At 40.2% G+C, this 16,193-nt stretch overlaps 1 protein-coding gene across 5 annotated transcripts in view; it reads left to right on the forward strand.

The window, feature by feature from the left end:
- OGFOD3 (2-oxoglutarate and iron dependent oxygenase domain containing 3) overlaps positions 1-16,193 on the forward strand; it is a 90,710-nt gene that overhangs the window by 51,358 nt on the left and 23,159 nt on the right. For all 5 annotated transcript variants that reach the window (XR_007768729.1, XM_050919395.1, XM_050919398.1 and 2 more), the window contains one exon: positions 10,125-10,248. Coding sequence is in view for 4 of the 5 variants with exons in the window: in XM_050919395.1 (XP_050775352.1) it covers positions 10,125-10,248 (124 nt within the window). In the remaining variant the exon portion in view is untranslated. The remainder of the gene's footprint in view (positions 1-10,124; positions 10,249-16,193) is intronic.

Consider the following 16,193-nt stretch of genomic DNA (forward strand, 5'->3'; position numbering starts at 1 on the left):
TGTAAACTGCCTTATGTTGACCTCATTGTGTTGGTGTCTACACTAGAATGCTGCTTCGTCTAAGTAAGTGGCCTGCTACACCAACATCATAACTTCATCTTCATGAGAGGCATAGCACTTACGTTGGTGTAGTTAGGGTGATGCTGTGTCCCTGTACACACTGCCTTACTTACATTGGCTGTTGGCTTTCATTCTTGTCAGTTTCACGGCTGCCTCTGGCTCAGAGCAGCAGGGCGGGGTTCACAGGTGGAGCCAGGAAAGTGACAAGAATGTCAGTTTCACTGCTGGTAGGCTCTGTGCTATGAATTTGAGCCCCTGCTGGGCTCACAGCTTGGGCTGTCACCCTGAGGTGGGTGTGGGGCTCCAGCTGTGAGCCCTGCGCAGCTGTTCGTGCCCCACAATGCCTCACTTAAGTCAGTGCAAGCATTCTTAGTGAGGACATGCATCACTGGCAGAAGCAGGGTAATGTGGACACCACCAGCTGATAGAACAGGACTTGACAACTCAGTGTCAAGATCCAGGATCTGGGGGAACATAGTCATAGCAAAGTTACTGTTGTAGCATTTGGTTCCCCTCTCCCATTTAAGGTGTCTAATATATAATTCCTTCCTGTCCCCATCTTTTATGATGTCCCAATTCTCCAAACCTTTATGCACATGAGTTGTCCCATTAAGTACAATAGATATGGGGCCACTTGTGAGCCTAAGGTTACTTGGGGGTGTGTTTGGGATCGTGGCCTTAGAGAGGAGCAGTAGTTCACATATATTCCTTAATTATCAGGATCTGTTTAAACAGAATGAAATTAATTAATTATGGTTATTTTGCCAATGCATCGTTAAAATTCACAGCTGTGCAGGTGTATTCCAAGGAAAAGGTTAATAAGCCGGAACATATATTTCAGGGACGGCTAGATGTGATAGGCAATTTTTGCAGGTTGGAAGATATGCCATTGATTTATTTTCTTCAATCCAATCTGCTTGAGGTGTGTTTTTAAATCTCTTCTATCTCCTGTGCAGAGCACAGGATTGGAAAATTTCACTGTGCATTTACAGTCTATAATTGGAAAAGCGGGGGGAAATGTATAGGCTGTAGAACTAGATATCAAGAGTTTCTATATAGTGAAGAGCAATAGCATTTCCTAGTGTCATTCCAAAAAAGGGCTTTTTTGAGTGCTAGAAAATTAAGTAAAGATCAATGAAAGCTTAGCATGCCAGTCACCCTGTCAGTTTCCATGGGATACTTAGGAGTGCTTTAAGATTTCTGATGCATTCCCCTTGCAGAGGAACAAATTATCCTATTTAATTACTTACTAGGTGCAGATTGTTTTAACAAGATTTCAGAAATAGGCCTTTTTTGAGAGAGATGAACGGTATTGTCAACCCCAAATGTTCAAAAATCATGAGATTATATAAAAATAATAGATTTTTATTTGCCTTCTGCTTTTTGAGCCTCTAGGATTCAGTGGGATTACATTTTGAAGCTTTCTTCACAGCCACGAGGGCTAGAAACTTACTTTTTCTTTAAGAAATGAAGGCTGAAAGTATCACATATTCACTTGATTCCAGGAGCTGGGGCTTTAAGGAAAACAGTAATTAGGAGGAAACTCATGACAAAATCATGAGCATTGATAATACTGGGCGTAACCCATCCTATTGCAGCAATGAATATGACAGAATAACTTCCAAAATATTCCCAAAATTTTGGATCACCAAAGATCATCTCAACTTGATAGTTTGAAGAAAATTTGGAGGCGGAGATTCATTGTTTCGTGTCACACCCCTGTTTATTGACGTGCAAATTATTCTCTTTCCCCATTAACTGTCTGTCAATAAGGACATTTGGAGGGCGCAGCTGGTGCAAATATAAAAATATGGGCATGCTCCTATATCTCACCCATACATTCCTATAGGCTATTGCTTGTTTTTTTTCCCCATGTATTTAATGTTTAAACTGCATTTAAGTGAAATTAACACCCTCCAGCCATCCACACTTCTATAGTGAATTTTAAACAGTTCAGCATCCTGTCCTGTTAATTAAAATAATGCAGAAACACTGTAGACACACTGTGATGCTGCTCTCTTGTAGCATGTACTAATAAGGAATCATAGCTCCCTCTTGCATTTGGAAAGATCTTTGGGCATTTGGCAGGGGATACAAAAATCTGCCTGGGGAATCTTATGAAAAGTTATAGGCTATCAGCTATTCGTATTTTGTAAGGGCAGTTAAAACTACAGTAGGTCAGAGCACTCTAGGGATTGAACTTTCAGTGTGCAACAGCAGCATTCACATGGACAGCTAGTGCATGGCACACTAGTGTCAGGTAGATTTACACACCAGCCTGCTGCATAATAAATGACTGTGTAGACATGCCATAAGACTAATCCTCTTCCCTGATAACTACATTATTTATCTTTTTCATGCTCCTGAAGCTACAGTGATCACTTCTTAAAAAGTCAGCATTTGCCAACAGTTACCATACAGTGGTATTTTTTGAGACCACAGTTCGACCTTTTCCTAGAATAGGAAATAAACTGTGATACTTCGGTCTAAAAAAAGTAAAAAAGAGTGTCTTGGGTCTTTCACATATTGTCCTGCAAAAAAACCTAAAATAGATTCCATTTTTTGAAAATAGAGGTAGTCCATTGAACTCCTCATTATTGAGCATGGGCTGCATTCAGACTGAGGGCATGTTACTGTCCCTTCCTTATGAATCTTACATTCGCTAATAGATAACCCAGACATACTCTTCACTGGAACCAGATGACCAGAACGTGGGTTTAGTAAGCTGTAAAAATGTGTGATTCTTGTAGATGTGCAGAAGCTTTGGGGAAATGGCTAGCCCACCTATGAGTGGCAGCTCTTGGGCCTATTCCTGTAAAGTACTGAGCACCCTCAGCTCCTGCTAAAGTTGCTGCCTACCTTTGTGCATTCTCAAATCAAGTGCCTATTGTAGCATAAAAAGTGACAGTGCAAATCTTTCCAAAAGGGAATTGAAAATGTGTGTTACAGTGTGGTGCTTCCCATTAAATACCTGGATTTCGTCCTGTGCATCTGCTAGGTTTTAAGTGACAGCACTGTATGAAACACAATGTGCTGGCTTAGATAAAATATTTGATGCAAAGGAGGCCTCACTTACACATATTTCATGGTCCTCCAGATCTCCGCTGTTTCAGTTCCAAATTGAAATAAATATAAAACCAGAATCAAATGTATATATGTATACTACTGCTTTTAATGTCTTTCCTGTTATACAGACAAAACTGAGGAAGACTTTAGCAGAATATTAACATTCATAATGCTTCTTGGAGGACTGTAGATATAAAATAGAGCAGAAAAATAACTGTCCCATGGCAGAGGTATCCATTGACAGAAGTAATCTAAATATTTGTAAACAATTTGTGCCCCAGATCTCTCTGATCTCAGTGTATTACTGGTTTGCAGTGCTTATTTTGAGATTAGATTATACTATTCCTCATGGCCAATTACTGCAATATTTGGATTTCTCTTGAATCCTCAACTTCCGGAGTCATGAGAATCTCAGTGTTTATTAAAAAAAAAAAAAAAAGGTAACATTTTAGTTTCTGGTTGCAGAGAAAATGTCAGGAACACAGGTGCCTCTGAGCTGGGTTGCAGGGCAAAAAACGTTAACTCAGCTGGGCCCAATAAACCCTCACTAAGTGACTGTACTCCCTGAATGGTCAGAAGAACCAACAGGTCACCATTTAAACCATGTAGCAACAGCAGCACACTGGCTGCTCAATGCACTCCACGGCTGCAGCTGGGCAAGACCTGCTTTTCGCCTGGCCCTTGCTCCACCCGTTGCCTGCTCCACTCCAGCCTTAGTCCCTGCCTACCTCTAATCTCCTGATTCCTAACTCCTGGCTCTGATCATTGGCTTGACTCCTGACCACCTCTGGTTCTGCTTCAACCACTAAGTCGCACTGTTTGCACCTTGGTATAGAAAAAATGGAAAGCGTAAACAGAGTGTAACTTAAAGGTTCAAAAGGCAAATAAAAAGAATCTAAAATTTATTATTTATTATTAAAAAGTATCATGATTTTAAGCCAATCTCATTTTTTTGGGTGGGATATCTGTTTCATGACATTTGCATACTTAGGGTTTCTAATACTGCTATATAAACTCGTTTGTATGATGCATACAATGAAACTCTACTTATTACAAAAATCATTTTAAAACACTTTTTGTATTATTACCCACTCTTGCAAACCAATATTGAGACAGATTTAAAGTTTGCAATTCCTTATATGTGTGTGAGCTCACAAGGGAATGTGTGAGTGTAAAATTACTGTTCCAAGCCCTCGAAATATCTCAAATCTAATGGCTCACCAATACCACAAGCATCCAAATTCAAGTGGTTTTATGTTAAGTGGTATATCTACAGGTGAGAGAACAGGAAAAAAGATGATTTCATCTCTCCATAACATTCCTTAAGTTACATTTACCTCAGCTGGAGTGAAATATCCAGTCTTAAATCCTTGGGAATGCTCTGCTGAAGTCTCCCCTAGTCAGTTGGTCTATGCACATGGTGGCAACTTCCTGATTGTTTTCAGTGTTTCTGTTATAAAGTTTCTGAAGACCTTTTGCTCTGATAACATCTCCTATTTATTAGCGTGGTGCTTGAACATAGAGGTGTTTGAAATAAGGATCCAAACATTGCAACTTGAATGAATTTATCTATGTATGTAGTACTATTTTTATTTATTTAAGCACCATATATGAACATAAAAAAGATACTTCAGTATTTTTATAGGGCCAAGGAGGGACATGGATCAGAGTTCATGTCATGCTTCCCATCAGTGCCCGGGCTGGGGACGCTGATGATCCAACCTGCAGTCCGAATTTGATGATGAATCCTGGTTGTGTGCCACTTGAGGCATGTTGCACATATGCTAAGAAGACAGGGCCAAAAGTGAAGTCAGGGGGAAAAGTGTGCTAGAAAAGAGAGTTAGTTGGAGATTGAGAAGAGAGGTGGTTGTTGAATGTAGACGCTGTGACATTACACCCCATATTTGTCATACAAATATTGTTATGATATGAATATAGCATAACTAAGATATGTTTTATGCAAGATGGGTCATGTGAGGTATCATTGAAAAGGTTATAATCTATTGAATGTGTTTATCCAATTTGTATGCATGTATCATTTCTGTATCTGAGGTTAGGAATGTTGACTTTGTAACAATTACAACTGTGTGTGTATTTGGGGGAACGCTCACCAGATAGTAGGCAATCAGCCTGAATGAGCCATTTAAGAAGGACAAAGAACTTTGAAGATACTAATCTCCCACCGTCTTGAGGTGCTTGCTGGGATGTTGCTTTGACACTGATGGGTCATCTGATGATGTCACCTGCTACGGAGTACCACCTTGGGCACTGCTGATATTTTTCCACTGGAAACAAAGGGTTCCTGCCTTATGTAAATTCTTTTTAAGGCTGGGGAGTAAGGCAATCAAGACTCTTCTCCATTGCCTCCTTGTTCAAGAAGGAAGATTGCTAAAAACACCTGAAGGGAAAGGCAGGGGCTGAGTCCAGGCTCAGACAGGGGTCCAGTCTCTAAAGAGAAATAACTGGAACTCTAAACTACAGAAACTCTGCAACCTGCCTAAACCAACATTTAGGGTGAACAATTTACATTTTGTAACCTGTTTCTTAAGTGTATTAAGCTTAGCTTGAGTGTTTTGTTTTATTTGCTCAGTAATCTGCTTTGTTCTGTTTGCTGTCCCTTCTAATCACTTCAGATTTACCTTTTGTAGTTAATAAACTTATTTCTTGTTTATTTCAAAGCCCAGTTTGTGCAATTGATATAATGGTGGCAAAAAGCTGTGCATATCTCTCTACACGTTGAGGGAGAGGGCGAATTTCTATGAGCTTGCGCTGTGCAGATCTTTCTATACAGCACAAGACAATCTTATTCTTGGGTTTATACTCCAGGTGGTGTGTGCACTAGAGTGCTGGCCATTCCCCTAGCTGATTTCAGTCTGTGTCTGCAGCTGGGTATGGCCTTGCCTGGGTGTGTGCTGGAAAGGGGTTTGAGAGCCTGACACACCAACCCAGTGCAAGGAAAACCCAGGCTGATAGGACTGGCGGGCTTTGGGACCCCAGCACATCCGCTGGCACCCCAGAAGGGGAGGTCCAACCTGTCACAGACCCTATTAGAAATCAAATCAAATGATAGGTACATGATAAAAACTGACAGTTATTAGTGGTTGATGATGAAATGTTGCTATTTTGGGTCTGTAAATAAACAGCTTCATCTGCAAGCACCAGTTCTTTACCTCTAATTCTTGGTGAATAATTGGGGGAGGAGAGTGTTTAAAACCATAGATTTGTTAGACTTTTTTAAAGTGTTGGAATGTCTCTGAAAATAATTCTTATCCACATGCCAAGCTTTCAAGAATTGATTGTGAAACATAATCAGTACCCCACCTTCCTTTCCCTGCTGTTTATGGTGTGCCATTCCTCTCTGCTACTGATAATGCAATGTGCTGAACTTTAAACAAAAATGCCCCACATCTCCACCTGCTGTCTGGGAAAGCACTTTATTTCCTACGGTTTTGTACAGAGTGTTCCAGAGAGTTCAGTGCGGCTCTGAATGGGCTCCAGGGACTGCCTGGACAGATCTGAATGCCAATAGGGGCACAGTTTTCATCTCTGTAAGAAGGCAGTTTTTCTGCATCATAGCTGGTTTGCATTTGAATGGGGTTCTTATTTTGGGCTCAGAACCAGTTTACTGATCTATCAGTTTCCTTATATGCCATGCACCATGTGATTGGAAAATGGATAGGGTACAAATTCAGGCCTATTTACATTAGTATCTGTATCTTGAAGCACAACACAAATAAAAATTATATTCTTGCTAATGATAACAGGGAAACCTATTCTGCATTACTGAAATGATCAAATTGGTGAGTAAGCAAATAAACAAAACTTAAAAAAAAAAAAACCAAGGAGGATCCATTACAAAATATCTTAATTTTGACAGTTGTAATTTAGTTTAACATATAACACTTCATAATGTGCTAATCATATTGTCATTGAAAAAATAAAGCAGTTTTAGTAACATGAGGCCTAAATTAGCATCTGCTATTAAATCTGTCATTTTGGCATGCAAATTATAAAGGGTGTACAGATTAACATAGTGCACTTTGGCTCATGCTGAATGACTGTGCAAACTAATTAGCAGAAATGTCTAAATGATTTTTGCTTTGCCGGATCCATATGTTTTAAGTTAAATTATTCATAAAGAACTTTTGAAAATTGATCAGTCTGTAGTTGTCGGTATGACTTTTATTAGTTGGTTTCAATTAGAATAGAGTTTTTTTTGTGTAATTTATTAAGCCTTTTGATATTTAATGTGAGTGGGATAATAAATGCATTTGATATTCAGGGGATGTTGTGTTATTCCAGAGAGGCTGTTATAATTTAGTGTCATTCAGTGACCACTTATAAAGTGTCACCACTTCTTAATACTGATCTACCTTTGAGTGCTAGCAATCGTGAAGAACAGTAATAGAAAAAGCTATTTGCTGCTAAAGGTTAGATAGACATGCTGACTTAAAAAAATAAAAAAACTCAGGTTAGTATCACTTGTTAGTATCACTGGTGCAAATGCATTATTGCTGAAAAATTGGTTTTGCAGAGGACTAGCCAGGGTCTTGCTGAAAACATAGACAAATAAGGTTTTGCAATTTCTTTTTCAAGTTTATAAATTAGGAGGAGGAACTGGATATACTAACTTGGTTTGCAGTCAGAGGAATGTCCCCTTTTCAGTGTCTGAAAAAGTATAGGTAGCCACATTAGCCTTTATTTTTTTTGTAGGTCATAGGGTCAGAGTTGGTGGGGTGGGTTGAGAGAGAATGGAGGACATCACGAGGGAGAGAGGAGCACTGCACTGTTGATTGTATAGCATAATGAAAGCCCCTAAAGCCTCAGACTTGCAAGCATGGAAGAGAGAGAGTAAGGGTATGGCTACACTTACAGTTTTGCAGCGCTGCAGCGTGGCCACATTTGCAGCACTTGCAGCGCTGTTGGGAGTGGTGCATTGTGGGCAGCTATCCCAGCATTCAAGTGGCTGCAACGTGCTTTTCAAAAGAGGGGGGTGGGGTGAAATGTGACAGGGAGCGTGGAGGAGACAGACAGAATGGATTTTTGGAGTTGACACTGTTCTCAGCTCCCTGCCTTGCAAGTTCTAAGGACTGTGCCTACCTTCAATCATTTTAAAAGTTCTGACCCCCTTCCCCCACTCCTCTCTCATTCACTAAATACAAATTATGTACTGCTAAATACCTGTCAGACCAGATCAGCAACTGCTGAACACGGACTTCCCCCTCCCCCCCCTGCCGTGTGAGAGTGCTGTTTCTCTCTTCAAGCAAACAGCTGTGAACATTCCAAAGTAATTCCCCTGCCTGCCTCTGCTTGCTCAGCAAACAGGAGCTGTATTTGTTTTTTAAATAAGCAGTTTGGCTGAACTCCGAACTCTCCCTTTCTTCCGGTTTGTTGTGGACAGGAATTCTGGGATACCTCCTTATACCCCGGAGGTCAATAAAAGCGCTGGTGGGCGTCCACACTTGCTGACCAGCGCTGGATCACCAGCGCTGGAATCCCTACACCCGAGGCTCGACCGGGTGTACAGCCAGCGCTGCAACCAGGGAGTTGCAGCGCTGGCCATGCTTTGCAAGTGTGGCCACATCCTAAGTTGCAGCGCTGTAACCCCCTCACCAGTGCTGCAACTCTCTAGTGTAGCCAAGCCCTAAGTCGCACTGAATGCTGTGAAATGAGAGAGGCAGCCTTCCCATTCCTGAAGCAACCTGTGATCTTATCTCCAGTGCAAGCAAACATGTCCTTTTAGCTGAAGGTGTCTCTGCAGTATTGGCCGCAAGGAAGACAGAATTATGGAGTGGGGATTTATTACTAGCCTGAAAAAGCTGATGAACCTTCAGGGTGTTGGGACTAAAATGTCATTAATAACATCACTTTCTTTAATGCCCTGCCACATTTCTTTGCATTTGTAATGTGGTTTAGACAAAGAGGATAAAGGGAAAGGCTGAAATTTAAATTTTCCCTTACTCCAGATTTAGATTTTAATACAGCTTGTTTTTTCTGATGTAACTTTTCTTTTAAATCCTTAGGCTCAAAATAGCAAAATGAAGTAAATGTAAAGAAGAGCCTCATCCTCCAATTGGTATCTTAATTTTCTCCAAATCTCATTTTATTCTCTCTGTCATAGTCATTCCTCATGTATGCAACTGCTACTCGGTCAAAATTTTGGCTTTATCTGACACTGGTGCACATATACTTAAAAAAAAAATTGAACTGGAAATGTCAAGACAGTTTATGGGTTTGCAAGGCATTTATTGATCTGAATAGTTCTGTTTTGTTCCTCTTGAACCCAGGTATCAAGCAAAATTAGCAATGTAAAAAAGAAATTGTTAAGGACAAAGTCTGAAGGGCATTATGACATTTAAAAGGAATAGCGTGTGATGAACGTAAAACATGTGGTCCTCAGTGCTTTGTAGAAAAACATTTTATTTCCAAAGCCATCTGTGAACTTTTTTAACAAAACAAAGTAAAAAAGAGGATCTGTTCCTCTAACAGATGTCAGTCTACTTGGAAGATCTGAATCATCAGCACATCTGAGTCCTTGTATGCTAGCAGATGAAAGGGAGGAAGGGTGAGGGAGTGAAAGGTGAGTTGCCCAGATAATCCTTTTATCTGTGATCAGATGAGAGGGGAAACTAATCAGTCAGAGTTTGTGAGAATCCTTTTCATCCCCCGCCCTGCAGAGTTTTCACCTTGATACAGTCTCTCTATCTCTGTGTTCCTATACTTTTTTAACATCAGGCCAAAATGTCAGGTCAGGAGCTGGTATCCATTTTGCTAGGAGAAAAAATAGCTAGAGGAGTTAGGCTGACAGAGGTCGATAGTCTTCCTAAAGCTACTGGGAAATGAACAGTTTGTTCCCAACTTTAGAGAGCCTTTTAGTGAATGTCTAAAATAAGATGTGAAAAACTGGAAAAGTCCCTCAGACCTATTGGATCTGGAGTTTGCATTCTGGAGAGGCCAGACTGGAGTCAGTTAATTTAATGTGCTCTCTTTCTTCCTAGGTAACCTACGGCTCCTTTGACTATACATCTCTGCTCTATCTGTCTGACTACACTGAAGATTTTGGTGGTGGACGATTTGTGTTCATGGATGTTGGTGCTAACAGGACTGTAGAACCCCGAGCAGGTAGGGTTCTCAGTTTACCTTCACTATATAACTCTCCGTAGACCAATTCCTGTTCTCAGTTAAACCAGTGCTACCCCAGTTGAAATTCCACAGTATGACAGGATAGAATTAAGCCTAATGTGTTTCAAGTGGGTAGTCAGTAACGTGACCTGGGACAGTGGATAGGCCACATTAATGATTAATGGTTTGAAGGCAGTAAAATTCATCCTGTTTCTGACAAAAGTTTAGTTACTTAGGAAGAAATGGTGAAATAGACTAGAAATGGCCAAGTGTGAGTTAATCTGAGACTGGCCAGGCACATGGAATAACTGCCTGAAAAGCCACAGCATTCCTTAAATAGGATTCACAAGATTGTCTTTCTAAAGCCTTCTCCTTTATGGCTAAGAAGTACTTTTCCCTAAGGTTGATTTCCAGTCTTCCACTCCCTAAGCCAGCTGGGGCTGGAACTGCTGTGGAGGCAACTGTTCCTGGGAAGAGGGAGCTGTGTGAATGTTCAGCTCTTGCTGATCTCTGTCCAGTTAAGCAGGGCTTGCCTGGTCTCTGAGGGTACCTGTATCCTGGCTTTGGCCACAAAAATGAGGAGAGTTGCCATGTTGTGCCTTGAGGGTCGAGTGAAGATAGGCTAAACTTGGAAATGTCAGCTGGTGAAAAATGCTGCCATCTGTATTTTGAGAAGTATTTGCTCCAGGAACCTTGGCTGTCAGTTCATTTCTGGGTGCAATTCAAAAGTGTCAGTTTTAACAAATAAAGCTTTAAATGTGTTGGATTCCGGTTAGTGTGGAGAGCAGCTCTCTCTTAACCAAATACTGGAGGTGTTGAGTTCAGCTGAGGTGCTCTAGTAACATTCCCTTGATTTAATTGCAAGAGGTCCTCAACTTGGAAGCCACTTCTGTTCACCCCAAGCCTTTTAACTTCCAGGTCACGCTCTAAGACCCATTTGTTCTCCCAGGCTTTTACTGGAGAGATCGGAGGAGCAGAAGGATATGGGGGTAGTGGAAAGAGTCTTTTTTTTTTTTTTTTTTTTTAGGAGGACCAGTTTTTTGCACATTTCTCGTAATAGTTTTTATATTGAATGTATGTGGCCTAGGCACTGAATGAACACATTAGTACAAACTGAATAAAGCAGGGAAAAAATGGGCTGTGAGCTATATAAAGAATATGCAAGTCTGTTATGGGAAAGGAGGAGGTTTTTTTTCCTGTAATCTGTTGTTCTGTTCAGATTTGCAACAACTCAAAGGATATCTTTGACACCTGAAAAGCGTTCTTCAAATGTTTTTAAAACTGGAACGTAAAAGAAATGAATGTATCACATAAACTGTAAGTGCTTTGGGGTGAGGACTGTCTTTTTGTTCTGCATTCATACAGCACCTAGCACAGCAGGGCCCTAGTACATGCATGGAGCTTCTAGGTGTTACCTCAATACAAGAATAGTGATAACAGCAATTAGGCCATTACCGTGTCTTGAGTTCCACTTAATTTTGTTTTGTAGGGATATATGGGCCTCTTTGATGTTACTCCAATGAACTCCTAATCATTGGCAAATTAAGCATTTTGACAAATGAATAATTTTCAGAAGTAACTACTGATTATGGACACTTCAGCTGTAGGGTGTTTAACTTGAGGCACTTTAAAGGAGCTTGATGTTCAGAAAGTGCTGAGCGCCCACCATCTGAAAATCAGGTCCTTTGAAGTGCCTCAAACGGGGCATCTGAAAATTCAAGCACCCAAAATCATCATTAACTACTTGAGAATTTAGGCCATGATGCCTAATTTGCAGATAAGTGCTCATTCAGTGGGGTGACGCCAACCGTCTGGTTAGTAGGCACAGAAAAGAAAAGCTCTAAAGAATATTCTGAGCTCACAACATGCAGTCTAAGTGCATGGCCTTTTTTGATTCAGGTGAGTCTGATGCTTTGCTTCTCTCCTGAGAAAGAAATCCAATAGAAAGGCCATGAAACTGGAAGAGGGACTGTTGAAAATAATAATGTAATTTCCAGAGACGTCCCAAAGAGTAGTCAGCACTGTCACTACAGCCAGTTGCTGTTGGAAGTTGGTTGCTGGGCATTAGGTGGGTTAGCTAGGTTGTGTTGGACGTAAAGTCATTTGTCATAGGGTCTGTCTTTTCTGTGTTAAGTACAGCGATATTAACATTTATGGTGCTACATAAATTATCATTACCAATAAGTGATTTGGAGACTCCCGAGTGAAAAGGAGAAGGGGCTGGGAAATTTGAAGTGAAGCACAATGTAAAAGCACAATGTAAAATGCTGTCTTGCTGTGGAGCGTTAAGATTCCTTCGAGGACCCAGAGCTGTGCAGGGAAGACCTCTCTCCCAAACTCCAGCTGGTATAGTACTCAGATAGTGCCTTTCTCTCTCTTTTCTCCAACCCCTCCCCATTGTGTGGCCTTAGGTAAACCTGCAGAGAGGAGCCATCGAGAGGCTTCAGACTGTAGGATCAGAAGCAGCCAAAGCAGAGACCTTTGGTCCTCTGAACATTCAGAGAACTTTGTACCATTTTGACTGGTCATTCTCTGCCCTATGTTGATTGGCTGTTTGCTCCAACCCTCCCCTTTCCTTAGAAGTCTCTTCACTTTAGCTTCACTCACACCACACCTGTCTTTCTTATCTGCTTGTCTCTGCCCTGTCCCTCTCACCCTTTCCTCTTTCATTGTCCCCTCTCCCTTCCCTTTTCTTTCCATGTAGCTTATCTCCTTCTAATTACTTCCCCCCAACTTGTGCAAGTAACATGATGTTTGCTGCCACATCACAGGGTGCCCTTTCCCGCACCCTGTGTCTGTCTTGTGTATTTAGATTGTAAAATCTTTGGGACGGGGACCAGCTATTAGCAGTGTTTGTACAGTGCCTAGCACAGTGGAGCTGGCTCTTAGGCACTACTGTAATTAATAATGTTGGTAAAATGTAACTTGTATGAGAGGGTCCTTTTGATTAACCAAGAAGAAGTAACTCTAGAGGACTTTTCTGTCATGGAAGCAAGCTGTGTTATAGTTTTCACTTTCAGAATGCTTCTCTGCTCTTCACATTGTTCTCTGACCCCTGCTGTTTTTTCTCCCTAAACAACTGTTTTATGAAATTTCTGTCCATAAGTTTTGCTTAATTCTCATTTTTCTCAGAAACTGTTTTCCAGTAGTCCCTGACTCCTTGCCAGCTAACTTAGCTGTGTCATAGCTCGAATATCATTCTGAGTGTAGAAAACATTTATCTTTCTTATTGTTGCAGTTTTAGTATGCAGCACGGGAAAACCGATACCATGTGCTGAAATAAGTGCTTAAGTTTCTTCTCAGACAATAATTTGTCTGAGTGTCAAAGATTACAGTACAAAATTGATGAAATTGAATAAAAAACTACTCATTTGAAGGGAGATAGTAAATTAACAATAAACCATTGTAGGATTTCTGTTGGGTAGAAATGCTGCAAGGACACTCTTCACTATTGCCCCTTGAATGTTTTTCATAGGACTGAAAGTGGAGTATAATTCCTGGGTGAGTGAATGCACTAGTTTCTCAGTGACATGGCAAACTACAGTTGGAGACTAATTTTTAAAGCATTGTCTACCATCTCCCAAAATGTTACTTGTATACAAGTATACGCAAATATATAGAAGTTTCCTTTTCTCACAAATTAAATAGGATGGATGGGAGAGAGAGCGCAATACGGACCATCTTAAAGATATTAGCATCACTACAATGCTGACTAGTTTAACTCTTAAAAAACATCTCTCATGTTAATTAATATTACCTTTATGCCCCATACTCATATTTTATATAGCTGATTACCTAATTAAAGGAGTTAAAATCCCTTCTTAATGTAGAGGCCCTTAAGATGAATGTATTATATATGCAAAACAAATCATTATATTATTTCACCAATTCACATGTACAGACTTTTGGCAAATTGCCAGCAGACTCTGCTGTATGGAAGGAACCCATTTTTCCTAGCTAGCTTGGATGCAATCAAAATAATGTGTGCGTGTACTCATGTCTTTCTATTTAATTTGAGACCCTACTGTAAGTACCTTACCAGTGAGAGAATTCCCCGATAGAGTGACATTCCATTTGGGGCTGAAATGAAGAGCATTAGAACTGTTGAAAGGTAATGACTATTGCTCCCAAATGATATGCTTTTCATCCTTCTCATCTCCAAAACCAACGCTTCGGAGCTTTTCTCAAATATTCTGTCTGTTTGCTCCATTTTCTCCCCCTCCAACACCAGCCCAGTCAACTTTAGTCTTCCTGAATGCAGTTCCCATTTCACAGCAGTTCAACCAGTTCTGCTTTCATTAGTTTTTGTTGCATAGGACCTGTCTGTTCCAGGCAGCAATGTGCACTACAGGGGTGTGAATTCTAAAGCACCCCCACCTCTTGTGCACTGACTCGGCCTATTCAGATTCAGTCTGTTTGGCTTCCTTTTCTTCTCTTGCTGGAAGCTGCCAGCTTTTGCTTTCTGGGATTTGTTTATAAGTCAAAATTCTCATCAGTGGCTAGTTACGTTTAAAAGAAGATATTGACTGGCACCAACAAGGTTGATGCAGTTGTGACTGGAAACTCTTAGGGTTCTGTCTGGATTATATTGTTCATAATGCACTTTAAAAATAAATGTTTTTCACCAAATTAAAATAATGTTGTTAATAATAAATAAAATCAGTTTCAATACATCTTTGCATTTCTCAGTAGATTACTCTTTCATGGGAAAGGAAAAGCAGAACTCCGTTTCAAGCAGTAATGATCAAAACGCTATAAAATCAGCAATACCACATGCATTCTTTTTTGCCTGTTGTTAATACCAATTACAGCTACAACTATTAAATACTTGAGTTATTTTTGATGCCAGCAAAAGTTAGTGGGGTTTGTATAAATTGGTAATCTTTTTCTTAAAATAAGGTAGCCAAAATTGGAGCGAGGTGCAGAATTGCAACAAGAACATCAGCAGAAGCTGCATAGTTCTTGAAAGAAATTCCTATGTTGAAAAATATGAAACAAGAAGACTTTGATCATCCTTTTCCCAAAGTTGAAACTGTACCTCTGTTGTTATAACACTTAATCTAAACTATCATAGACTTGAGATGAGGATAGTTTTACTCAAGAGAAGGACCTAAATGCAGCAGCAATTAAAATCTGATTCTCCAAAGCAGTATTCCTCTGTAGTTGAGGCTCCATGAACACAGTGACAAGCCCACCTGGCTTCTGTGGCTTTCTGTTGCAGGAAATGTCAGAGTAAATGTAGAAACATTAAATAATTAAGACAGTACAGAATTCCTTTTGGTGGAGGAGTGATATTAAATTCAGTGTAGTTTACACTGCTACTAAATTTTCAGTGTGCTGACAGCACACAACTGCAGTATAGACATGTCAAAGGAGAAGCTATAGATTTCTTGTGGGGGCTTGAACTCCTGCTCTACTATATCTTGCCCTCCTACCTGCCCCTATGGATAATCACATTAGCTGGATGTATTTGCTAAAATGGTCATCAGTGAAATAGTTAAGTGTTGGCATTGGAAGCGTCATTAGTTTTCAGAATTAACTGTCCACTAAAAAAGTTTGGGACAATTTGCACTTGCTTTGATATATCCTCAATTCACATTTGGAAGGTTTTCTTCGCAACAGTAAAGGAAGAGCTTACATTATGCTGCACAGTTCTCTTTAAGGTTTGCTTCTGTGTCAGATATTATGGTCATAGAATGGTGCAATATAGCAGGGCCACTGCTTTAGTCTGGGATACTTCTGGGAGATCATCAAACTTTGATTAATATGAAAGTAACTGGAATAGATGTGGTGAATTCAAGTTCCTTCTAAGTTCAAGTTCTATATATTTGATACTTTACACGTTTAAAAGAAAAGCTTTATTTTCTTCAAACATTAAGGGGGAAAAAATCAGTGTATCAGAGGTACGGACCTTGAAGATCCTGAAGCAAATGAAAACTAATAGC

Source organism: Gopherus flavomarginatus, chromosome 12 (genome assembly GCF_025201925.1).
Source record: "Gopherus flavomarginatus isolate rGopFla2 chromosome 12, rGopFla2.mat.asm, whole genome shotgun sequence".
In the NCBI taxonomy this organism is placed as follows: domain Eukaryota; kingdom Metazoa; phylum Chordata; order Testudines; family Testudinidae; genus Gopherus; species Gopherus flavomarginatus.